Consider the following 26,441-nt stretch of genomic DNA (forward strand, 5'->3'; position numbering starts at 1 on the left):
AACCATGGTTTATCATGATGGGAATGAGCTGTGGGCCTTGGGGTTGGGCTCATCTACGCGATAGTTTACTGTGTGTTTGGTGCTACACACATCTCTTTTTAATTAGCATGGTTCACATGACGTTACCGGCAGACAGAAGCTATCACACAGTTCCCCCCTGAAAATCCATACTAACGTAATCCATTGATAATATGAAAAAGGAAGGAAAAAAATCTTTACTCCTTATCTCTAGTGCTTGCAGATGCTTTGCTCCAGTACTTTTAGGTGGATGTGTCAGTCGTTTCCCTCTCCATGCCCACTATCTCCTCCTCCCTTCTTTCATTTCGTTTCCTGTTGGCTGACAAGCAACTTCCAGTTGCTGTCCATTGTGCTGGCCTTTTTTATGTTGCTGCAAATGGTGCCGTTATTTTTCCCATAACTTGTGCACAAAAGCATAACACTGCTCTAACAAAGAGTTGTATTCAGCTGTATTGTACTAGTGAAAATACAAATAATCACACTTGTGGGTTTGTTTGTTTTTAATGGAACCTACTGCAACTGGTAGAACAAACTGAGCATGCCAAGCAACCAGAGGGAGTGGAAATGCTTAATTAGACAGTCTGGTCATTAGAAAACTGTGATTGATCTTTCCCCTCAGTGTGAATAGAAAACACAGTGTTTGCAGCTGGCATTGAGCCCTTATTGTGGACGGTGCAAATAGAAATGGAGGTAAAAACAACATCTTTAGTATGAAGTAATGCTCCTGTGTGGATAAACCCCTCATGTACTGACCCCTTCCTCTGGTCTGGTTTTTTGTTTTTGTTTTTGCTACATGCAAGCGAGGTGACTGAGAAGATGGTACTTTGCCTTCTTTGGTGGATTTAAAGGAAATTAGGTTGTCTCTGGCATCTTGGGCACAGTTCATTTGTCAGTGTTTGCCCAAGACATTTTGCTGCCAAAAGCGGACCTGAAAAGTCTCTCCTCCCCAGGCCTCCTTCCTGCTAGGCTAGGGACAATACTTTGAAAAGTCCGACTGCACCATCAGATAGTAATTCCTGCCCTTATGGTGCTATTTGAACAGGCTGCTGTGTTTGATGTATTTTGTTTTTATTTATATTTTATTATTCGATTATTTCCCTACCTTTGCTCCAAGGAGCTCTAGGTGGCATACCAACATGATTTTCCCCAGGTAGCATGCCATCACGTGGGTAATACTGCCATCTAGCATCCGAAGGCAAGAATGCACTGAAGTCAAGAGCTAAGGCGACCATGCCCCTCCCACTCCAATTCATTCTTGCCTTTGTCCGAGGCTGGTTGTATCTCCATAGTGAGGCTGGTTGTATCTCCCCCTCCTGATTTTATCCTCACAACAACTCTGTGCGGTAGTTTAGGCTGAGAGACAGTAACTCGCCCAAGGTCACCCAGTGAGCTTCTATGGCCAAGTGGGGATTTGAACCCTTGGCTCTCAGGTCCCACACTAGCTCTGTAATTACCCTGATCCAAAAAGTGTCCAGTGGTTTATTGGGCTGAGAATAGCAGTTGTATAGCTGCTTCCTCCAAGGAGACATAGAGCAGTTTCATAAGTGTTAAGGAGCCATCAATAAAACTCCTGCAGAGTAAATGGCTTATGAATTGCAGCTGGATGTCCATATTGTACTCGCACACATGGTAAAGTACAGAATGTGTCATTACATAGAAACATTTATTTATTTTCTTACATTTACAGTGCCTTGCAAAAGTAACCAGACCCCTGACCAATTCTCTCATATTACTGAATTACAAATGGTACATTGTTATTTTCTTCTGTATATTTTATTTTGAAACACTGAAGCTCAAAATCAATTATTGTTAGGTGACATTGATTTTATGTTGGGAAATGTTTGTAAGAAACATAAAAAACTGAAATATGTTGCTTGCGTAAGTATTCAACCCCCACACATTAATATTTGGTAGAGCCACCTTTTGCTGCAATAACAGCTTTAAGTCTTTTGGAGTAGGTATGTACTAGCTTTGCACACAGTGTCAGAGGGATTTTGGCCCATTCTTCTTGGCAGATTCACTCCAGGTTGTTCAGGGTGGTTGGATGTCACTTATGGACCCCTATTTTCAAATAGCGCCACAGATTGTCAATGGGATTAAGATCAGGACTTTAACTGGGCACTGTAGGAGATTCACCTTTTGTTCTTGAGCAATTCCAGTGTTGCTTTGCCCTTGTGCTTGGGATCACTGTCCTGCTGAAAGTGAATTTCCTCCAAGCGTCAGTTTTTTAGCAGACTGAAGCAGGTTCTCTTGCAGTATTTCCCTCTATTTTGCTCCATCCATTCTTCCTTCAATTTTAACAAGATGCCAAGTCCCTGCTGATGAGAAGCATCCCCACAGCATGATGCTGCCAGCACCATGCTTCACTGTAGGGATGGTGTGTCTTGAGGCATGGGCAGTATTAGGTTTGTGCACACATAGCGCTTTGAGTTTTGGCCCAAAAGCTGTATCTTGGTGTCATCTGATCACAAAATCTTTTCCCACATTGCAGCTGGGGCACTGTCATGCTTTCTGGCAAACTCCAGATGGTACTTTCCAGACAGTACTTTTTGAGTAACGGCTTCTTTCTTGCCACCCTCCCATACAGGCCAGTGTTATGCAGAGCTCTAGATATGGTTGGTTAGTGCACCATTACTCCACTCCCAGCCATTGAACTCTCTAGCTCCTTCAAAGTGATTGTTGGCCTCTCTGTGGCTTCTCTCACAAGTCTCCTCCTTGTTCGAGTGCTGAGTTCTAAGGGACAGCCTTTTCTTGGCAGTGTTTGAGTGGTGTGATACAGCTTCCACTTCCTGATAATTGATCCAACTGTGCTCACTGGGATATCCAAACACTTGGATATTATTTTGAACCCTTTTCCTAAACTATGCATTTGTATTATGTTACTTCTGTAGAATGCTCTTTGGTCTTCATTTTCCTTTAGATCCACAGCCTGACCAATGATGCTTCAACAGTGGGGTTTTTATCCTGACAATGTGACAGCAACTTTAATGGTTCACAGGTGGAGGCCAATGGTAAGGTAACTGTGTCCTCAATAGGGCAATTTCTTTCATCTGTGTAAACTGGGAGCTTCCACAGCGCAGGGGTTGAATACTTACGCAAGCAACATGTTTCAGTTTTTTATGTTTCTTACAAACATTTCCCAACATAAAACCAATGTCACCTTATGACACCTGAGCTTCAGTGTTTCAAAATAAAATATCATATAGAACAAAATTACACTGTACCATTTGTAATTCAGTAATATGAGAGCATTGTTCAGGGGTCTGATTACTTTTGCAAGGCACTGTATATCTCGCCTTTCTTTCGTCATAGAACCCAAGGTGGCATACATGTGGTTCCCAGGGAGTCTCCCTCCAGGCACTAGCCAGACCCAAACCTGCTTAGGTTCAGCAAGGTGGTAGCCTCATGTGCCTTCAGACCATATGCTGGAAAATATCTCATAATTGTATCAGATGTGGCAGTTTGTTTTGGAAGCTCTCTATTAAAAGACATCTCAAAGCAAATGCTTTAAGTTTATGAATGAGAGGAACTTGAGATACCTTGGATCTTTCAGTTCAGCTCTAGTTAGGGAAACCAAGACTGGCATGAACAACAAAGATAGCTGACTTGGATCTGGTGATATTGCTGAACCTTGTAATTACCTGCAAATTACATTTGCTTTAAACATCAAGACAGCTTGGAGGAAGCATTTATGTTAGTATTGTCTCTTTTTTTCTTATTATATGTTAAACAGGGTAGGAAAACATAGAGCCAGAGTGATAAAATCCTTAACACGTTATTGGCTTCTTGAGTTGGAAACTTACCAGAGTTTGGTTAGGTTTATGGGCTACAAAGCTTCTTTTTTCCCCATAGCTCAAGATTGACACTTGTCCACCAGTTCCATGAGCCTTAAAAAATACTATGTTGGGTGAATGTTGGTTTAGCTCTGTTTGAAATAAGAATAACGGCCAGGACTTAGAAATTTTAAATCTGTTTTATATAGTGTAACCAACATTAAAAGTCAGGTTAAAACTTAGAATAAAATGTGGTGTGTTCAGAGAGTTATTCAAAAAATACACATAATTGATGACCCATTTTTGGAATTGAACTAATAAATTGTGGCTTTTCCCTGAATTGAAGAACAGTTGAATTGCTGTGGTAGATTCTGTTTCAAATGGCATCTCATCTTAAGAATTGCCTATTTGGTATCAAAATACTTACTAAACTGCTTACCTTGTGAAAATAAAACTTATTGAAAAACTGTTGCTGTGTAATATTAATAATTGACACTGAAGCACTTGCTTAATTCTCTGTCAGATAAAAGCAAAGACTGAATTGCTTCTATCAGCGGAAGCAGCAAAAGCTGCTCAAAGAGCAGACCTTCAGAATCATTTGGATACTGCCCAGAATGCATTACAAGATAAACAGCAGGTGAGGGAAACAATAAGATCATATAAAATGACTTCATGATTAAAATGATAAAAAAAACCAAATCACTCAAGTAAGTGTTGCTGTATAGCATAGAATATATAACCTTGTAATGACCTTTTTAAATTTATTTGAAATTGTTAAAACAATTTGTTAAGCTGTTTTAAAAAATAAAATATGAAGGACAATAAATTCATGCACTTTTGTTACAATTGTGATTGAACAGTGGTGGAAGAAAACAGTCTGGATATCACTTGATTCACATAGCCTTTTGGGATTGTCTGAAACCACCCTGAGAATGTCAATTGGCCATTGGATGGTGGGGTATAAATTTCAGAAATTAATTAATGCAGCTTTTTTTTTACATGCTGCATTTATATAGCAACCCCATAGCCCCAATGATAGTGATATAAATCACACAGGTTATTACAGTGATTGCAATCTATTTCAATATTGAATTATTAATCAGAAATTTTACATTTAATATTCAGTGAGAGTGCTGGGGAAACTTTCTGTGTATAAACTTTGATCTTTAGATTTAGATCCTGAATTGTGAATTAAATAATTGTTGTATGAAAATGTTTGATACACTGTGCCAAATATGTATTTTCAGTTTCTTCTTACCTTTTTGTTTTTTTAAAGCATTGAATAAGTTGGGAGCTTTCAGAGACAAAGTAATTTTTTTCCATTAAACATGTATGACAGTTATGGGGTTCTGTAAAAACTTTTCTTTTCAATGTTTATTAATAGGAGCTAAATAAGGTCAGTACACAGTTGGATCAGGTTGCTGCTAAGCTGCATGACAAACAGGAATACTGTACTCAGTTGGAAGCCAGTCTTAAAGAGTACAAAGAAAAGCATCTTCATTTAGAGCAGAAAAATGAAGAGCTGGAAGGTCAGCATAAGGTTAGTATTGAGGACCTTTTTTCATTTGTTCATACTCCTATATGATATATGTTATCAACATTCTCAAGATGGAGATGGTAGATGGAGAATTGTTCTGAAGCTAAGAACACTCTTTCTTGGCCTGCTTCAATTGCCATCAAATGTATAACAAAAAATAAAGGGAAAAACAAAAGAAAAGGTATCCAAATTTTGAGGTATAGAGAAAAACAAAGGTTTCCTATGAGTCTGTGAGTAGCACAGTTTCAGTATTTTACAAAATTTTGTATTTGCCTTTATAACGGTAAGGAAATACTTTTAAGTAATTAGTAGGGCATGAGTTGGTATGAGTGTTTTCATACTACTTTTAAAAGGAAGATATTTTAGTCCTCACTATCTCTTTAAAAAGGAAGTTTTTATAGCAATACTTTAAAAAACCATTTAATCAGAATATTTACGTAATACGAGTGCGGAGAACAATATCCATCAAAATAAATAGATGAATGTTGTTCAGAACAAATGAACAGAAGGAGGGAAATATTCTTCTGAAGTAGCATTTTGGGTGTAACTTTTGTATTATTTTTTCATTGAATGCCACAGTTTGACTGTCAGTGCAGGTCAGGCATATTGATTCCTAAACATCACAAAGCACAAATGTTCTCTGGCTGTGCAGTGTGTTTTGGTGGGTGAGGCTGAGATGTTGATCATAGTCAAGTCTCGGTTTAAGCAGGATATGTTGCTTAAGAATAAATATTTGGATTGTATCTGAAATATAATTTACCACAGAGAAAAATAACAGTCTTTAAAATGAGTAATTCTTTTAATGTTTGCTATTTTTCCTTCATAAATGTGGGGGAAGGCTTATGAATGTATGTTTATCTGTTACTGGGAGCGTTTAAAAAAAGAAAGAAACCGTGCCATTAAAAATGTTGAAAAGATTACTGAATGGATGACCAGGCTAAGTTCAAGGTGTTAGTTTTAATGTTTAAAATCCTAAACAGCTTGGGACCAGAGTATCTGAATGATCATCTTATGCTTTATATACCCATTTGATCACTGCGCTCTGCAGGTGAGGGCCTCATGCAGATCCCATATCATCAGGAGGTCCATTCCACGCAATATAAAAGTGGACCTTTAGTGTTGTGGCACCTACTCTTTGAAATCCCCTCCCCTTAAATGTTAGGCATACGCTTTATCTGTTGTCTTTTGGTGCCTACTGAAGACCTTTCAACAAGCCTGCTACATAGAAACCTTATCCCAGTCTGCATCTATTTTGGAATTGTTTCTAAAGATTCTGTGTTACGAAGTTTTGTTTTTAAATTATTTTATAGATGTTTTTAGGATTTTGTCATTTGTTTGGCACCCTGGGTTCCTTCTGGGAGGAAGGGCAGGATATAAATTTAATAAATAAATAAATAATATAGTAAATTCAAGTCTTGTGGGGAAGTCAACTCTGCTTGTTAAGTTTCATAATGGATGAAAAATTAGATACAAATTTAATAAATGAGACTAATGCTTTCTTTTCCAGGTACACAGAAGGAAGTCCCTACATTTGGGATAACTCCTTCTCCAGGAAGATAGTATCTGTCTTTGACCTCACCATGGTGAGGAGCTCTTTCCCTGTCCCATCTTTTGTACTAGAAGTACAGCATGGGGTAGCTTTGCATATAGACCTCCTTTGAAGCCTAATTTTCTTTTTCTTTATAACTTAGATTCTTCCTTTTCCTCTACCTTAGGGATCAGAAAGGGGTTTCTTAACTCTCTGCATGTTCAGCCTTTGTAGACCTGAGAAACCTGCCTCTGCCTCCTTGACCAGGAGGTGCCATAAGGGAGCTATCACCATAATCTGAACAGCTCTGTTGCCTCTTTCCTCTGCTGTTGTTTTTTAAATTGATTTTCTAAAGTAAGATAACGTCAAATAAAATAGAATAAAATAAACAATTTCAGTGAGTATTTAAGAAACATATTCATAAAAAATAAAATACAGAATTACATTCTTAAACCAACAATAGCCAGGAAAATGAAGGACTGTATCTAAGCATTGATATGTAACTTCTTGGGAAGCACTTAAGGGAACATGAAATAAAATACTATAATATAAATGTCCTTTTAATTTTCTCTCTCTCTTTTGTCCAATACAGAGTTAAGAGAGGGATTAAGTAATTCCAAGATAATCAGTACATAAGACCAGTCTAATACTGTACTCAGAACCACTTATATGCTGGCAGTGGAGCTTGGCCATGTTTCATCTGATTAGTATAGTCTATAGCGTTGTACCGTAATGCATTAATTTGTGCCTCTTGCCTTGACCTCTTGTAATCCTGAGTTTATTTGTTAATCAGTGCAGTTTCTCAGACCACCTGGTACCAATGCTCCATGATGACCCTGCTCAAGTTTTCAGAACTGGACAATAGTGACTTTTGCACCTGTCAATAAGACGCTAATTAGTTCTTTATTTTTAAACCTTTATTGCTATAAACAAGTTTAGTAGTCCAAGTTGAAGTGTCATGGAGATAATGTTGTTTAACTATTGCTTCTATGTCTTTGAAAACTTGGGACCAAAAACCTGAAGTATGGGGCATGCTTACCACATGTCGTAATAGGTCCTTACCACTTGACATCCCCTCCAGCATAACAGGGATATCCCCTGACCAAGATAAAGCAGTCTTCTCGGAATTACATACCGCGTCTGTATCACTTTCAAGGAAACTTCCCTGTACGTAGCTGAAAGACATCTATATGAAGGTTTGTTTCATAATGCATATCAAGCATCTTCCTCTGCTTGAAAACCCAAATTCTGCTCCCAGAAAGGTTTTAAACTTTGACATGTACTATTCTCTGCTTCTAATAAAAAATTACAAATATTGGATACTACTCCCTTAGAATTCTCTGAGCTAGACAGCAACAATTTCTCATACCTGGACATTTTTGAGTTGCACTTTCCTTAATCACAGAGTTGTTTAGAAAAAATTATAATTTGACCCCATATCAGCCACGGGAAGTAAATGGCTTCTAATCTTTTTGTTAACTCAATTTCTTCTGTAGGAACCTTATTTGCATAGAAATCACAAAGGTGGAAGAGTCCTTTGCCATGCCACCCCTTGATATCATAGGAACAATATTTCATTTCCAATACATATGCAGATTGGGATAAGGTATATATTTAACTGTAAATTCCAATTCTTCTATGTATACAGACTTACACAGAACTGAGTGTTTTGACTGGTGCACACCAGCGATGGGCTCCGTTTCTGCAATCATCAGATTTGCCATTGGATTAATTATTATCTTTGCGGAGAGAATTTTGAAGTAGCAACTCTCTGCGCCTGGTTTCCAATTCTTCTTTTTCTGATTCTTTAAAAAAAATTGCTTTGAAATCACTGATACTGTGAGTGATACTTTTATTGATCTACTTTTCTGTGTGAGCTCTTCAAATGTGGATTCCCTTTCACTGATGCTTGTGAAGTGTTTATTGTAACTGACAGAAAGCAGCAATGGTGAATGAGGTGCTGATTGTAAGCAGCAGGGAGGAATGAGGTGTTGATTGTAAGCAGCAGGGGGAAAGACACTGCCTTAATCTGCTCTGCAATGCCTTAATCTGCTCTGCAATGCACTTGAAAAGAAATGTAAACAGGCAATAATTACAGAGTTCAGAATAAAGATCGATACCAGTGGAGATTCATGAATAAATAGCTATTATAAAATCAATAATTCTCTGCAAAGCAATAATAATAATAATAATAGGAGATTGGAAAAATGAAAAGATATCAGAGGAAAAAGGAATCAGATAGTTAATAACCAGTTGGGGGCCATACTTAAAGACTAAACATAAAAAAGGAGAGTACCCCTCCTTAGTACACACTTAGTTCATCCCTAGTACACATAAGCAAATAGTGGGAGGAAGTAGTTAGCCACATAAGGAGTTTCCTGCCTTTATCTCTTCCATTCTTTTCTCTTTTAAAAAATTATTTGCATTTAATGGTTATACCCTTTCCCCAGTTACTATGTTTGGATATTCCCTACTTTGCCCTTTCTTGCATGGATAGACGGGGATTCCTCCCCCTAATGAGGTCAAAGACAGACCCCATCTTCCTACCATATGGAGATGTTATCACAGATACATTTGTAGCCCTCTGCCAATGTAGAAAAATGGGAATTCACAGTGATTTTTAATTAAAAAATTTTTTTTTTTTTAAAAAATGTTGTGGCAGTTTATGTTAATCGTTAACTTTCTACAATCTTCTATTACAGAAACTTGAAGCTGACATTCTTGAAGTCATGGGAAGTAAAGAAAAGGCACTTCAGGAGCTACAACAGCAAAGACAGCAGTGTACAGACCTAAGTCTCAAGGCTGCAGAACTGACCAAACAACTAGATGCAGAAGGAGAAATGTATGCTAAATCTGCTAAAGCATACTATTTTCAATTTTAGATTAAAATGTTAAGGGTACCCCAAAGACTTTGGTTACAGAATGCTGGTTCTCTTCCTCCACCCCCATTTTGGGATTATAGCCGCATCAGAGATTAACTGCAGAAAGCTGGAAAGAGCACATAGTTTTGCTCTCACACATCACATACCCTGCATCTTAGCAGGAACCACAATTTCTTCCTATTGCAGAGAGCTGCTTATACATGTCATTGTGTTGCTTTTCTCATCTGGCCAAAATCCATTCTGGTGTCCTGTCTTTCATACCTGAGCTGCTGATGTCCTTATACCACTGAGTTACTAAATAACACATGACTTTCCAATAATCAAGCAATTGCCCCAACCTGGTTCAATAGTGATAGAGTTCACTTTCTATGAGGATCTGCCTTGCAAGGAAACAGGCTTCATAGAAAGGAAATACAGGGGAGATGCTATGAGGGGTAAGATAGGAAAGGGTTCACAAAGGTATGTTTTGAAGATAAAGGGAAGAAGCTGAGTGAAGAAAATGTTAAACTCCAGAATACTCAAAAGTTTAGGATCACCCTGCCTATGTTGACTGCATGTCATTGCGCACACTCTGGGAGGTTGATACTGGTTGAAACCATATAGACCATTTGTCTATATCCAGTATTGTCTACTCTGACTGGCAGTGTCTCTCCAAGGCCTCAGGCTGGGTCTTACCTGTTCTAATGCAAATCATTTGATGTGAGATACCATGAATTGAACCTGGGCATTTACATGCGCAAAGCACATGCTCTGCTTCTGAGCTGTGCTGTTTATAAGTGCAGGGTTTTGCCATTCGTGTTATCTTCAGACAATTCAAATTTACTGATATATAAACCCCTTTCACTATTGGTACCCATTTTTTATTATTTGATGGTTTTTTAATAGGCTATGTGAATACAGAAGAGATTGAAATTCACACAATTGACCAAGCAGACCACCACCACCATCAGTTTAATTAATTTGTGAATAACCTTTTACATGTGCCTCAAGATGACATATATATCTCATGAAAACAACTAAAATAGTTTTAAAAGTAGTACAAAAGAGGGTTTTAAAGTAATACAAAATGAAAAGAGACTTTTTCTTCCATCTGGAAAAGGTTGTTGAAACAAAAATGTCTTCACTTGTTTCTGGAAAATACAAATAGTGGGCTCTTTTTGCATCTCAACAGGAATGCTGTTACACAGAATGGGGGCAAAGTTGTGGAAGAGCTGAGTATTTCTAAACTGGGTAGAGTTGTATCTGTTAGTTATTAATTCACAGCTGTTAATATTAGAATTTTCATTTTAACTCACAGCATATAGTTTATAGGTGTTGCCAGTGTATACATTTAGCTATCAGGAGATCAAGATTAAGCTAATAACATTAGTTATTGAATGGGATAACATATGAAACATTCTAATATTTTTAATGTGCTATATAAATGTGAATGCTTTACTATGCTGCAGTTCAATATCGAACGTTTTTTTCCTCTACAGAATATCTAGTACCAAATTAGATTTACAAAAGAAATGTGATAGTCTGGAAGAAGCAAACCAGCAGATATTGAAACAAGAAGAAGAAAATGGAAGGCTGAAATTGGATATTGAGAAATTACATCAAGAAACAGACAGACGTCACAAGGAACTAGACAGAAAGCTGCAAGCAGTGACAGAGGATTTGCAGAAAATGAAGTTAGAAAAAGATACTCTATTAAAGGAAGTTGAAGTCATCAAAGACAAACTGTCAAAAAGCACTGAATCTTTGAAAGAAGCAAAAGATGAATTGGAAAAGGAGAAACAGAAAGGAAAGGCAGCTGTGGCAGAAATAGTGAGTCATGCATCTTAAACAAATAGAGTTTTCCTGTGTGACTGATTTGCACATCTATAAATATTGGTTGTGCACATCTGAGATTTTCCCCAGGTAGCATGCCAGGTAGCATGCCATCATGTGGGTAATAGCACCATCTAGCCTCCAAAAGCAAGAATGTATTGAAGTCAAGCCCCTCCCACTCTCCATTTCATTCTTGCCTTTGTCTGAGGCAGTTATATTCTACGCTTAGGCTAGCATTTATAGCTAAGTTGAGTGTGTGTGTATATTTGTGAGTAAGTGTCTTAGCCCCGGCTGTGGGCTTGCTGAAGTTTTAAGTTCAATACCAAGGAGTCAATGAGACAGATTCAAAAGTTTACTTACAGGGAGACTTTATTGAGTAATTTAACAAGCACACAGGCATACCCAATAAATGGAACAGGCTGTGAGGTCCCTGCATGGACACTTGCAGTCTGAGCACTGAACTGGGCCATGACAGGCATGCCTACCCAGTGGAACAGGCCCAAGGTCTCTCGCAGAGAGGCGTTAAGGTCTGAACCCCGAGCTAATGGCACCGACACCTTTTATAGAAGGCACAGTGGTGACAGAACACATCATTAGCTGATATCTTACATCATTTTGACAGAATACATGATTGATTATGCTACATCAACCTAAGCATCAAAGCCATTCTATGATTAATGAAGTCTATGCTACTATCTTACTACCTTTGAAGTATCCCAGTCCCTTGATCTGGGGTGTCAAGGAACTTGATGTATCATCCTATCTACGTATGAGAACACTGTGCTGGTGTGAGCAGGACATGTTGACCTGTCTTTGACACCCTTTCTTGGCACATGCACCCCTGTTCCCTGGCACATGCAGCTCATTAAAGCTTATCTAGACCTCCGTGGCGCAGAGTGGTAAGCGGCGGTAACGCAGCCGAAGCTCTGCTCATGGCTGGATTTCGATTCCAACGAAAAGAGGAAGTCGAATCTCCGATAAAAGGGGTTGAGGTCCACTCAGCCTTCCATCCATCCGTGGTTGGTAAAATGAGTACCCGGCATATGCCGGGGGGTAAAGAAAGGCCAGGGACGGAACTGGTAATCCCACCCCATATATATGGTCTGCCTAGTAAACATCGCAAGACATCACCCTAAGAGTCGGAAACAACTTGCACTACAAGTTCGGGGACACCTTTACCTTTAGACCCACTTGGCCATCTTGACCTCTCCATGCTCCTCTCTACTGGCATGTGTGCTGCTGTTCCTTAGCATGTGCAACTCATGAGAGCTTATCTACCAGCTTCAAGGCTACTCCTTCAGGGTACATCAAACGGTCCTTTCCCAGCCCATTAGAAGATGCAGCTGGGTGTAGGTTCACCACTCATTTGACCGTTCCTTGAACTCAATCTCTAACACGCTGCCCTCCTTGCAGGTGCTTAAAGTGAGAAAAACAACATTATAAGCTTTCATTTGCAATCTTAACCTCTTAAAGGCAAATCTACGTAATAATAGCCATATATAAGCAAAAGCAATGATTACATGAGCTCCATGGAATACAGTAAGAGAGTGGGTTTGACTGATTGTGTTGTTTTCCCACTCATTCCCTTCCCTCTTTCACCGTTTTACTTTTGACTGAGGCGTTTTTGGGGGCTTTTGTTTGTTCTTCTCCCTTGGTTGCCCTTTCTTCCTTCTTATTCCCTTGGTTGGGGGCAGTGGCGGCTGCCGTCCCCCTTTGGGCATGGACGTTGCCTCATGCGCCAAGCCTTGGCTGGGAGCCCGCAGCTGCGGCTCCCCCCTTGCAGCCTTAAGTCCTGTCCTTGCCACCAGTTGCTTCATCCTATGAGCATTGGCTGGGAGCCCACGGCTGCAGCTCCCCTTTAGTCTTGAAGCCTGTCCTTGCCACCAGATTCGTTCTATACGGGCGGTGGCGGTGGCTTTGTATTTTTTAGCAGCTCGCCTCGTGTTTTTGTAGCGTGATTTTTTCCCCCTCCTGGCTCACAACCGCGGCCGTTAGAAGACCACAGCTCTGCCCCTCCACCAGCTTGCTACTGCGGCTGTCAGGAGAACGTGGTGACTGTTCTGTTTAGGAGAACGCGGCTAGTCCCCCCCCCCCCGGCTCGCTACTGCAGCTGTAAGGAGGTTGCGGAGGCCGTTTATTTTTATTTGTTTATTTACTTTTAGGCTGCGGTGGCTTCTCTTTGCTTGCCGTTCGGGGTTTTCTCAGCCCTTTGAAGCTCTCCGGCAACATATGGCCACCATTGCTTCTTATTCAGTGACCTGGCCATCATTTTGTTTTGATACTTCCCGCTGTTTCTCAGCGGGCGCCATTTGGCTTGCATTTTTCCCCACCCTTTTCGTTCAAGACTGCTGGTTCCCTCTCACACCTTCACGCCTCCTTGTGTGTGTATGGTTTTAGGCAGCATTTTGTTAAATTTTATTTTAAAGGCAAAACGTACATAGAAGCCCTGAACAAGCCTCAACTGCACAGGAGCAGTACTGCACCTCTCTGGCTGCATGTGTACTGCAGTGCTTTTGGGGTTGTACATTCTCCCCCACCTGTGCTCCTCTCCACACTGAACCCCCCACCTTTGTGCGTGTGTTGGTGATTTATACTGCACCCCCCACCTTTGTACGTGTATATGATGGCGGATCTACAGCCAGAGGCAGCTCATGTGACAGGGGCAAAACAACCGTGCAAGGCCACGTCGCATCACAAGTCTGCTAAGCACAAACAACCCAGATTACATTCCAAGGCTGTCGCTAAAACCAAACACCTATCTAGCCACAGCTCTGCCAAGCGAGCACGTTACGTGTCTGTTACGGCTTCCGAGGATGCTGGCCAAGAAAGATTAATAGCCCTCTTTCATTCTCCTGCCGGGTCGTCTGAGGACAAATTTGAAGGGTTCCCTACCCAACCAGCAGTGGGCGGTCCGTCTCAACACATAGCATTGACTAGGGCTCATACGTCTCATTTGTGGGATGAGCCCCCTGTAATTTTGCCTCAACAGGAGCAACCACCTCTGCTCCACCAAGAGCAGCCAATGCCCTCAGATCTTCAGTTGGCCGCTCTCACCCCTCTACTGGGTTTGCAGTTGTCTCCTGAATTTCTCTCACAGTTGCAAGACATGTTGACCTCCTTATCACAAGCACAGTCATGGTCACAGACAAATCCACTGCTCCAGCAGAGTACGCAGCGACAATCTGGTGCTATGGCTCATTGCGGCTGCAGTGATGTTGTTCCACCACCCTCACCAAATCCATTTGATGTTGCCAGAGGCAGGATTGGTGACGAGATTACCGGTTTGCAGGATCCTTCATATTCTCTACAAGCCAAAGGAGATGAGTGGAGCAATGATTCAGTACTGGAGGAGGACTCATCATATTGCCTCTGTGATTCAGCTAACTATCTTCCCCTCGCTCGTAGAGTTCTGGACACTTTAGGCCTCCAATCTTTACAACCTGAATCTACAACTCCTCCTGTGAAGGGAGCAAGGGTCCTGAAATCTCCCAGGTCGACAGATCACTACCTTCCTGTGCCAGACCCCATCGACAAACTGGCCAAGGAAGAATGGGCTCACCCTTTACAGGCACGCCGTTTCTCTATGCTTGCCAATAGACTCTATGCCTTGGCCCTGGAGTTCATGAATCGCCTCAACGTTTCGGGGATAGACGAACCAATTTCTAATTTGGCTTCGAGGTCCCTCCTGCCGAAAGAAGGGGACTCACGGCTGAAGGACCCTTCTGAGCGATGGATAGACTATGCTCTGTGTAAAAATTACGAGGCTACCACGTTTACTATTCAGGCCTCTGCTGCAGCTTCCATCTTTTCTAGAGCTTCTATGATGTGGCTGGACGAACTTTTAGATGACCCTACTCCAGATCCAGTCAGGCTCAGAAAGGGCCTGCTGAAGTTACACAAGGCTGCAGCGTTTATAGCCGATGCCACCTTAGATGCAACTCAGCTGGGAGCACGAGCTCTAGCAGCTCAGGTGGTGGCTCGGCGTACGCTTTGGCTCAGGCACTGGGATGCGGATTCTACGGCCAGGGTCAACTTATTGAAGGTTCCTTTCTCTGGGTCATTACTTTTCGAAGATGAAGCCCTCAAAGCGGTATTAGTGGACCCCAAAGATAGTCGAAAGCCAGTATTGGCCACGGCCAGGAAGGATGATTGCAGGCTGTTCAGACGCTTCACTCCATACCGCTTGTTTCAGCCCTTTTGGGGTGCGCTGCCAGGGGGCTGGGGCCACGATTCTTCTGCCACTGATTTCCTTCCCTCCAGGGGAGCCTGGCACAGACAACGTTTTCCAGGCAGAGGTCAGTACAAGGGACGTCAAGGTACCTTGACCTCCTGATATGGTAGAGGAGCTCGGCAGCGCAGACAATACTGACGCTCTCCCGGTCGGAGGCAGATTGCTTCTGTATGCAAACCTCTGGCTGTGTTTGACACAGGTTGCTTTGATCAGAGATCTCTTCCATCACGGCTATGAACTAGAGTTTTGGTCAACCCCTCCGGACAGATTTCTTCCCTCTCTCCAGAGCTCCATACAGACGCTGGATCATGCAGAAAGCTATAGATCATCTCCTGGACATAGCTGCAATAGAACCAGTACCAGTAGCAGAGAGGACGGCAGGGGTTTACTGCCTCCTGTTGGCAGTTCCCAAACGAGATCTGTCATGGAGGGCGGTGTTAGACCTCAAGTTTGTCAACCGTTTCGTGAAGTATTGATGATTCAAAATGGAGTCCATCATAGAAAGCCTACACAAAGGGGACTGTCTGGCTTCCATCGATCTAAAGGAAGCCTACCTTCACGTGCCTATTTGTCCTGCTCATAGAAGGTTCCTACAGTTTGCCTTCGGCCCCCAACACTTTCAATATCGGGCAATGCCATTCGGACTCTCGTTGGCCCTGAAAGTCTTCACCAAAGTGTTGCTCACCTTGGTCACTTTCCTCCGCCTCCAGGGGGTACATATTTATGCCTATTTGGACGATTTGCACATTTGTGCAGAATCCAGAGATCTGGCCCGCCTTCATGTTTACCGTACGCTCGGGGTTCTGCGCACCCATGGTTGGCTAGTCAACCTCGACAAAAGTCATCTACAGCCAACTCAGCAACTACAGCATCTGGGAGCGATATTAGACACCTCACAAGCCATGGCTTTTCTATCACCAGACCGCATTGTATCCATCAGAGAGATGGCACTGCTCCTGACACGTTGCTAGAGCGTGGATGTAATGCTGCTGGCAAGGGCTCTGGGGATGTTGGTGTCTACCATCCACATTGTACCGTGGTCTCAACATCATACTCGATACCTCCAGTGGGCCTTACTGCCTTTCCAGCAGGACATTGCCATGTCCAATCACTGGGCAATTCATCTGGATCCTGCACTGCGAGCTTCCTTCTGATGGTGGGCGACAGTCCAAAACCTCAGCAAGGGAACTCCGTTTCGAGAACCAGACAGAATGGTAATAACCACAGATGCCAGTCTGACTGGCTGGGGGCCCCACTGCAACTTCCAGTTTGTTCAGAGTGTCTGGTCCAACACCGAGGAGAATCAGAACATCAACTGTATTTTATCTTGTTTGTTCACCGCCCTGAGAGCTATTCTGCTAAGGGCGGTATATAAATTGAAAATAATAAATAATAAATAAATAAACTGGCTGGAACTGAGAGCTGTCCACCTAGCTCTTCGTCATTTTCAGCCTTTATTCCCTTTGGACCATGTATTGATTCGAACAGACAACACCTGTGTGAAATTGCACTTGAACAGGCAAGGGGGAACCATGTCTCAATCCCTTCAGATGGAAGCCTCCCATCTCTTCAACTGGGCCGAAAAACATCTGAAGTCACTGAGAGCAGAACATCTCAGTGGAATTTTGAATGTGACGGCAGACTGGCTCAGCAGACAACAGGTGATTCTGGGAGAATGGAAACTTCACCCGATGGTGTTTGGTCTTCTCCAACGTCGGTTCAGCATTCTCTCGGTAGATCTTTTTTCCTTCCCATCTCAATTACCAGCTGCCCCGGTACTTCGCGAGATACCTGGAAACTACAGCAGAAGCCGTGGATGCACTGTCAACAACATGGCTGGATGGCCTGCTCTATGCCTTTCTTCCGATACTGCAACTGGGCAGGACTCTGAGGAAATTGTGATACGAGGGGGCCAGACTGGTCCTGATAGCTCCGTACTGGCCTTGTTGGCCGTGGTTTTCAGACCTGCTTGCTCTGTCAGTGGAGGATCCTTAGAGGCTGCCAGTCAGGCCAGACCTGTTGTTACAGGGACTGATTTGGCACCCAGACCCTGAATGGCTCAATCTGACAGCTTGGCTTTTGAACGGGGGCATTTGATTTGCGCAGGACTATCTAAGGAGGTTGTGGCCATAATCCTGGCATCTAGACGGCCATCAACTACTTGCATATATCAGAGTACTTTGTTGTCCTTTTCCAAGTGGTGTGCATCCCAAGAATTCCAACCCTCTCAAGCCACTGTACAACAGGTGTTGCAATTTCTGCATAGAGGTCTGAAAATGGGACTTAAACCTAACACCTTGCGTCGTCATTCTTCCACGTTATCCTCCATTCTCTCAGTTTTATCTCCTGGCAGTCCTGTGAGCTCACATCCACTCATCAAATGCTTTTTGAAGGGAGCTGTTCTACTGTCGCCGGCGGTATGTCACCACTTTCCTTCATGGAGCCTGTTAAAGGTCCTGCAAGCTCTACAACGTCATCCTTTTGAGCCCCTTAGGTCAGTGCCATTAAAACTGTTGTCTTTCAAAGTCCTGTTCCTGGTAGCAGTCACCTCGGTGAGAAGAGTCTCCAAGTTGGGCGCATTGTCTTCTGCCCGCCATCTCTGTATTTTCCATAAGGACTCAGTGGTATTGCAGACAGATCCATCCTTTCGCCCCAAAGTCACTTCAGCCTTTCACCGCAACCTGGATGTTCTTCCTTCTGTCCGAACCCCATCCATCCACTGGAGAAGGCATGGCACTCACTAGATATCCAAAGGGCCCTCAACACCTACCTGTCTCAAACCCGGGACATAAGACTAACGGAGTCATTGTTTGTATCCTTTCATCCACGATCTCTGGGGAAGAAGGTTACTAATTCCACCTTGTCTTGTTGGTTGCGTGCCTGTATTGCTTTGGCGTATGACTCACTTAAGCTTCCAGTACCTAGTAAGATAACAGCGCATTCCACTAGGTCAGCAGCCACTACGGCTGCTTTCGCAACCAATGTGCCTCTTGCAGACATTTGCAGAGCAGCTGTATGGTCTACTCCAGCCTCTTTTATAAGGCATTACAAAACAGACTGTTACGCCTCTGCTGATGCCTCTTTTGGGAGGCAGGTGCTGCAACAGGTTTTTGATGACAAATAGTCAGTGGGTTGTTCCTCCCTGTTGGGGGCTGCTTTGGTACATCCCACATGATGGCATGCTACCTGGGGAAAATGGACCATTGGTCTCACCTGAAGGGTGATTTTCACAGGTAGCATGCCATCACGACCCTCCCTTTTGGAGGACATCTCAGTATTTTCTACCACCTTTTAATTTATTACTGTTCAGATTTTTAATGTTTTGCACTGTGTAGTTGAGTCAAGACCTTTCTAGATCTGTTACAATGAACGTTAGTTCTGTGTTGTTATGAGGGACAGTGTCTCTATTTTTCTTGCTGGCAGGCCTGTTGGCCTTTTGTACCTTTTCAGATATGTCTCTCTGGATTCGTCATGAATGAACTGGAGAGTGGGAGGGGCTTGATGCCCCAGGTCTTGACTTCAATACATTCTTGCCTTCGGACACTAGATGGCACTATTACCCACATGATGGCATGCTACCTATGAAAATCACCCTTCAGGTGAGACCAACGGTCCATTTTAGGGCAGTATGCTACCAGTGATGAAGTTAACAATGGGAAATTAACGTTCTCTTAAGTATACTAAATTGAGCATTTCACTAATTAAGTGTACATCTTGGCCTATACATATGTGGTTATGTTTGGGTACTGGCTTGGATCAGGTATCAGTTTACTGTGATTAATTTTTGAATGGTGTTCAAAAGAATTGAGACAGGTAATGAAGCAGCTTTGTTTCATATGGTGATTGAAATAATTCTTGAACTATGCAACTAAAACGTTCCTGAAAGTTCCAGGTATGAGTGAGTGTGAATGTGAATGTGTGTGTGTGGGAACCTAGTTATTTAAGTGATACTGTCATACAAAATTCCATATACAGTATACCCATATGCTTTCTTCAACATCACATAGAATTACTTAGGTTGTATTAAATATAAACTGATTATGTAACAGCAGTTACCACTCTCTTGAGGTTATGAGGGCATTTAGAAGAACAAGTGAATTTAGTGCCCTGATTGATACAAGCTGCAGAAAATTGACCAGGCATCTGTTATGATGACTGAAATTGCTAGTTTTGAAAAAATGTAATCTCAGAAGAAATTATCTACAGCTGACCATGTCAGCTGGAGCAAAGTGCCATGAATCATGCCTTATTTTGAAGGATGGTACAATCCACATATTTGTGCTCATTTCCCAAATTCATCTAGACAAACATCAAATAGTAATAAATATTTGATGACATTTCTATTTTTGTAAGAAGCATTTCCCGCAAAGTTTTATTTCTTTTCTTTTTTTAAATGAGGACAATATATTATCTTAGTGTAATACATTCTAAAACCTTTAATATGTGTAAAAAACTATACAAACTGTAATACAGTCATTGAAATTAGTGGCATTGTTATTTTAAATAGGTTTTTTTATCTCCTCCTAACTGCTGCTGTTAAGAGTTGCTTCCAAACACACATTTTCACTCATCGACTAAACATAAAAGAATAAAAATGGTTACAGTGCACGTCTGTATATTTTTATTCAGAAGTAAGCCTCATTGAGTTAAATGGGACTTACTCACAGATAAGTGCTTTTGCTACCTACCTTTATACTGAACAGTGCTTCATTCAGATGGTTCATTGTGAAAAGATAAATGTTTTCACTGCTAAGCAGTATTGTAAAATATTGCCTTTGTTTCTTGCGTATCCACGCTTGTGGTGCCAGGTTGTAATCTACACAGTATTTTTTAGACACTTGATTGTGTGTTATAATATTCATTTGATTTGAACTGTCCATTGTTTGAATGGGATTTTAAAAGATGTTAGAATTCATTGCTGATATTGTGCAATTCTTGTCATGTTTGTTGACATAATTTGGAAACACAATGAGCTCACCAGATATTCCATTTTACATAGGAGAAATCTTGTCAAGAGGCTAGACATCAGCTTCAGCTTCAGTCAGAATCTATAGCTAAAGAACAGAATGAACTGAAAAACTCATTGGAAAAACAAGAAGGGGTAATGTTGACTATTTGATTGCAAGCATGAAAAACATGGAATGTTTACTTTATCAGATACGTTTTGATTGAATCAAACCTGTGGAAAGGGATATAGAAGTGCTAACAAGGTCCCTATGAAATTATAATGAAAAAACAGAAGCACTAAAACAATACTACATATGATAAAGATAACATCCAGTACTACATTTCTTTTATATGTAGATCTCCAAGCAGCTGACAACAGAGCTTGATTCAGCACGTGCACAGGTCCTGCAGATTCAAGGTGTTCTGAAAGAAAAGGAAAAGAATGAACAGCAACTCCAGTTGAAGGTGAAAGAACTGAAGGAATCTTTTGACCAGAAGAAAAAGCAAAATGAAACGCAACAAGCTGAATTAAAATCTGCTCTCTTAGAAAAGGTAATAGCCCTATTGTACTTCAAGTACACGAATCCCCTATATCCCAAACAAGCAGAAAACTGATCATTTTTGAGCTTTGGACCTATACAAATCTTGAGGAGGTAGATTAAATATTCAACCACAGATACCATAAAAGTCTAGATTGTTCTGTTTGGTATAACTATTTCTGTTCTGTGTATTTAGTTGCTTTATTTCATTATTTATATGGTGTAAAATAACAGTCTTGGAGATAAGAGGGAGCAGTGGCAGTGAGCATTGGTAAATCATGTCTGATTTTTTAAAATCCAGCATTATACAAGTGATTTACTCTTAATTTATGGTGACTATAAAGATGCAGTTAGAATAGTCTTCAAGATTAGGGAGTTTTCCACTCAATATGCAATACCCTGGTACCTGTGATGTGACTTTACTACATAGTGCAGTCTCTGTAGCCCACAGTATTCCTTGCTGTTAGATATGAACAGTTTAGATTAATCCAAACAACTTTAGTGTCCTCTTGAGTTTCTGTATCAGTAGGCCAGATTGATCCTGTGGATGGATTGTTGGACAAGAATGCCTATGCCCTGCCTCCACAGTCTGAGGCAATATGCTTCTGAAGACCAGTTGCTGGAAACCAAGAGGAGAGAGTGCTCTTGCACTCAGTTCCTGTTTGTGGGATTCCCATAGGCATTTGGTTGGCCACTGTGAGAACAGGATGCTTGACTAGATGGGCCATTGGCCTGATTTAGCAGCCTCTTCTTATGTTCTTAAGAATGAGCCTCAGTGGGGCCTAGTGAAAATCTTAACTATAATTGACAGATTTGGAGCATCCTGACAGCTTACATGCTTCCTGCACATTCTTCCCTTCCCTTTTTATAGCTAATGATGGTGTTTGCAGTGATGCTTATGCTAAATATGGATCAACTTTAAGCAGCATTTGCAAACCTTCGTTTCAAATAATCATGATTAGAATTAGCCTCAATGCCAACACAGTGCTGGATTGTGATTAATGCTGAACATGGTGGAATTCTTAGAGGAGGGAATGCACAAAACTAAGGGTGTTTAACGATGTTAACAGATTAGAAAACATTCAGCCAGTTAGGATGTCATTATAAACCATGTTTTATTGTGATGGGAACGAGCTACAGTGAGCCTCGGGCTTGTGTGCTCCCCTGCCCTTCCCTCCTATAGTGGCGGCATGAGAACATCAGAAGCTTTCATTTCTGTTGTTCATTAATTAAAGTTTAGCACTGTGTCTGAAACTGTAGTTAATCTTTACCTGTCCATCTGAAGTTGTCTTGTTTCAAACAAACCATAGTTAAGATTAACCATAGTTTGTTGGATTTGGACAGAAAGATAAGCTGCACTTAATCAAAAATGGAGGCAAAAGATTCTGACCTCTTTGCAGCCATGCCATAAAAGGAGAGGGAAGTAGGAGGCTGTCTAAGCCCAAGGCTTAGTGATGCTTCTTCTTATCACAGTAAACCAGCCTAATTGCCGCATGGGGCATTCTTGAAGGGTGGGGGACATCACAACTCATATACCCTTCTGTACCGAGTTGATCACTGCGCTCTGCAGATGATGATCTCCCGCAGATACCATCTTATCAAAAGGTCCATTCCGCACACATAGGAATTGGACCTTTAATGTTGTGGCACCTACCCTTTCGAATTCCCTTAAATATTAGACAGGCACCATCTCTACTGAAGACCCTCTTTCAACAAGCCTTTTAAGTACAGACCTTATCTCAGTCGGTGTCCGTGTTGGAATTGCTTTTTAAGATGTATTTAAAAGCTGTGGTTTTTTTGAAAGATGCTTTAAAGATGTTTTGTTTTAATATGCTTTGAAGTCTTTTGTTGTTAAGATGTTTTAAAGTGCTTATACTTTTTTTTTTTTGGCTGCCCTGCGCTCCTTCTGGGAGGAAGGTCGGGATATCAATTTAATAAATAAATAAATAAACTGGGGAGGGAAAAAATATGACTCTGTGTGCTGTAATCTTGTGTTTTTGTGTGTGTTGACCAAGCCCAATTTTGTCATGGTCACACCTAAGCTAGCATATAGCCCCCTATGGGTTGGCTGAGAAGGAATGCAGCCCTCAGGCTGAAAAAAGATTACCACTACTGCATTAGTTTAGTGTGACATTTGAGCCAGCTTGATATGTTTGCCCTGGGCCATAGACAAGTCTTTCTCAAATAGTTTACCTTCTTCTGCAAGGGGCAAGTGAGTTAAGTATTGTAATGTATTCTGTATACTGAACTGGGAAATTATTAACAATAATTCAACTAGGAAAATGTTCATACTTTTATGTTTCCATATTACTCTGTGTTTTGATTGCCTTGTTATGTATAAAAGAAATCTGTTTTGTGTGTTTGTGTTAGGCAGAGTTAGAGAACAAACTGCAGCAGCAGATAACATTGTCAGCACAAGAGTTTACAGCAGAGAGAGAAAAAATAGTAGAGCTGCAGAAGGCCCATAAAAAAACCCAAGAGAACATGGAAAAACTTCAGTTGGATTTTTATGGTAAAGAATCTGAGCTCTTGGCTACACGGCAAGATCTTAAGGTACATTACATTACTTTTAAGGTTATACATGGTAAAAGGACATATTTTCTCAGTGTGTGCAGTGTACAGTTATAAGACACTTCTACCTTTTTAATGGGTAGTTAAGGTACACAAGTGATATCTACAGCAAAAGGTTGCAGTGTGGAGTGCTCTTGTTTACTGTTCCGGTGGTCAGCTATGCCCTTTCACGATACTCATTTTCATTCCCACCTCCACCTTGGCAGTTTTCCTTTCCCACTGAGCATATTCAGTTCTTATTTGGGTTTTTAGCGCCCCCCAGTTTTTTCTCCTGGAAGGCTGTATTTACTTTTGCAAACCTTGGGGTTCTTCCAAACCTTTTGAGTCCTTCCTAATGTGTGGATGGTGTCATTTCAACTATACAATCCCGCTTCCACTCTATTCCTTATGTTTAGAACCAATGAGCTGCAGCACTGTCCCCTTGTTGTAGTTGGATTACTTCATCCCTTGCTGTCCCTATGCTGCTTTTCATGTATTTCTAGTATGTACAGGATCGTTCCCCTTTTGGCTGCAGGCAATTCACTGAATTGGATCACTTGTGTAAAATTTTTGCAAAGATGGCTCTGCCAACCGACATACGCCAATAACTGTTTCAGGATACAATTTAAAAGGTGTGGTGTTGGGGAATGATATGTGTCTGCAACATAACCGGGGATTTGCAAGTACAGTTTTAAAAATGTGGTGAATGTTAGTGGGGGGAATTGTTGAATAGTTAAGGTATTCATGCAGTCAGACTTCTTTGGGAAAAATGCTAGTGACTAAAGTATGTGCACTGTGAAACATTTGTAAGCAGACGAGAGATTATGACATAGTACCTGTTGAATGAAGTGCTAACCCTGAAGGTAATATACCTAGAAGTATAGTGTTGTCATCAGCGATACCAGTTGAGCTATGATGATGGCACCATCTGCTGGAATATTTTGGGGAAATACTTCAGATTGGTGCTTTATCATTTTCTTTCTAACTAAAGTTATAGCATAATTGAAGGCTTACTTAAACTAGACTTATACTTAAGTGCCATGTCTGTATACAGTAGAAGTTCATTATAATGAGGGGGTCGGGGGACAGAGGACGCACTGTTATAATGAAAGCTTTTATATAATGAAATATATAAACAGTATTTTACTTGGGGGGACATTGTCAAATCTGTGGTACAGCAAACCGTATTATAATGAGCTTCTACTTTATATGTAATCCTAAACACAACTAATTAAAAAAATTACAATAAAATGTCAGGATGCTCCCAATCTGTCAATAAAGTGTCATCTTGACACAAATATTATATATTAAAAGTTCAGGTTTTTAGAAAAGATGTTTGCTTTTTGTCTGATGCTGGACACATATGGTGTTTTGGACTCAAGAAAATAATACCCCTTGAGGGTTAGCCTGTTTAGATTATTAAAGAGGCAAATATCATGCTATGCACATTTCAAGAGAGATGCAGCATTGGCTGTATTTATTAGAAATATTTATACCTCATCTACTAAGTTGCTTACAGTATATTCAATATATTCAAAATCTAATAAGACAAACAATTAGGAAGTTGGAATCCTTTACCTGGTCTACTGTTGCTATCATTTGCAGTTTCTGGCTCTTGGCAGAAGATGCAAGAGGCATGGAGTAGGGGACAAAGGTGTTACAAACAATTTATTAAAGATTAATATTAGTTATTTAATCTAGGGACCTAATAGAAGTTGAGGTGTTTGGGCAAAGGAAGGAAAGTTACCTCCAGTTCCTTCAACCTCTTAAATTCTTTTTCCCATTTCATTAGCCATCCTCCTCCTTTGCATCCTGTTTGCTAATCAAGAACTGCTGTAAAAGCTCCCAACTAGTTGCAGCATTTTGGGTGGTGTGTGGTATGGCAGCTGATGCAGGGATCCAAATCCACAGTGAGGGTTTTGCCAAGGCTCAAATGACTGTGATGGATGGGGGGGATAGTACCAGTACAGAAGAATCCTTCTCTTTGTACTATAGGTTTTATATCAATATTCATTATTTTTCCTCCATCACTTTGTGTTTGTGAATATATTTTGAACTATACCAGCTGAGTTTGCAAACCCTTTTGTCATATGTTGTTGACCATAATTAAAATGAAATCATCTTCTTCGCATTAAAGCATAATAATACCTGCTGCTGTAGCTGTGGCTGGCTCTGCAATTTTAACAGTTTTTTTTAATAAGTCTACAGAGGAAAAGCTTGCATTGGCACAAGAGGAATTGGTTTCAAACAGAAATCAAATTAGTAATCACAATCAGTTGATCAAAGAACTTAAGACTGTAAGATCCACGCTAGAGCAGGACATGTCTAAAAAAGGACAACAGCTGAAAGAGCAGGACAAACTGTTGCAAGAAATACAGAAAGATAAGGTAATTGATTTTCATTCATAGCATTGTTTTTATTGCTTTTTCTGGTGCTTTGAATAGGGTTCTGGTGGTAGTTGCTTTTCTCACTACTTCTTTAAACACATGGGTATACTATTGTAAATGTACACACCCACCTTAAAGATATGTGCAAATGTATTATGAGCAGCACAGTGCATGTATATCATTTGGAAGAGAAATAGTGACTTACCTCCTTTGTGTGCTGTTACAGGTGCACAGTCT

General features: G+C 41.0%; 1 protein-coding gene across 2 annotated transcripts in view; it reads left to right on the plus strand.

The window, feature by feature from the left end:
- Window positions 1–26,441, plus strand: part of EEA1 (early endosome antigen 1) — a 117,620-nt gene that overhangs the window by 74,673 nt on the left and 16,506 nt on the right. For both annotated transcript variants that reach the window (XM_061639579.1, XM_061639580.1), the window contains 8 exons: window positions 4,315–4,428; window positions 5,176–5,331; window positions 9,559–9,698; window positions 11,217–11,547; window positions 20,781–20,882; window positions 21,086–21,280; window positions 23,638–23,820; window positions 26,019–26,204. In XM_061639579.1, the coding sequence (XP_061495563.1) occupies window positions 4,315–4,428; window positions 5,176–5,331; window positions 9,559–9,698; window positions 11,217–11,547; window positions 20,781–20,882; window positions 21,086–21,280; window positions 23,638–23,820; window positions 26,019–26,204 (1,407 nt within the window). The remainder of the gene's footprint in view (window positions 1–4,314; window positions 4,429–5,175; window positions 5,332–9,558; window positions 9,699–11,216; window positions 11,548–20,780; window positions 20,883–21,085; window positions 21,281–23,637; window positions 23,821–26,018; window positions 26,205–26,441) is intronic.

This window comes from Rhineura floridana, chromosome 8 (assembly GCF_030035675.1).
Source record: "Rhineura floridana isolate rRhiFlo1 chromosome 8, rRhiFlo1.hap2, whole genome shotgun sequence".
Lineage (NCBI taxonomy): Eukaryota > Metazoa > Chordata > Lepidosauria > Squamata > Rhineuridae > Rhineura > Rhineura floridana.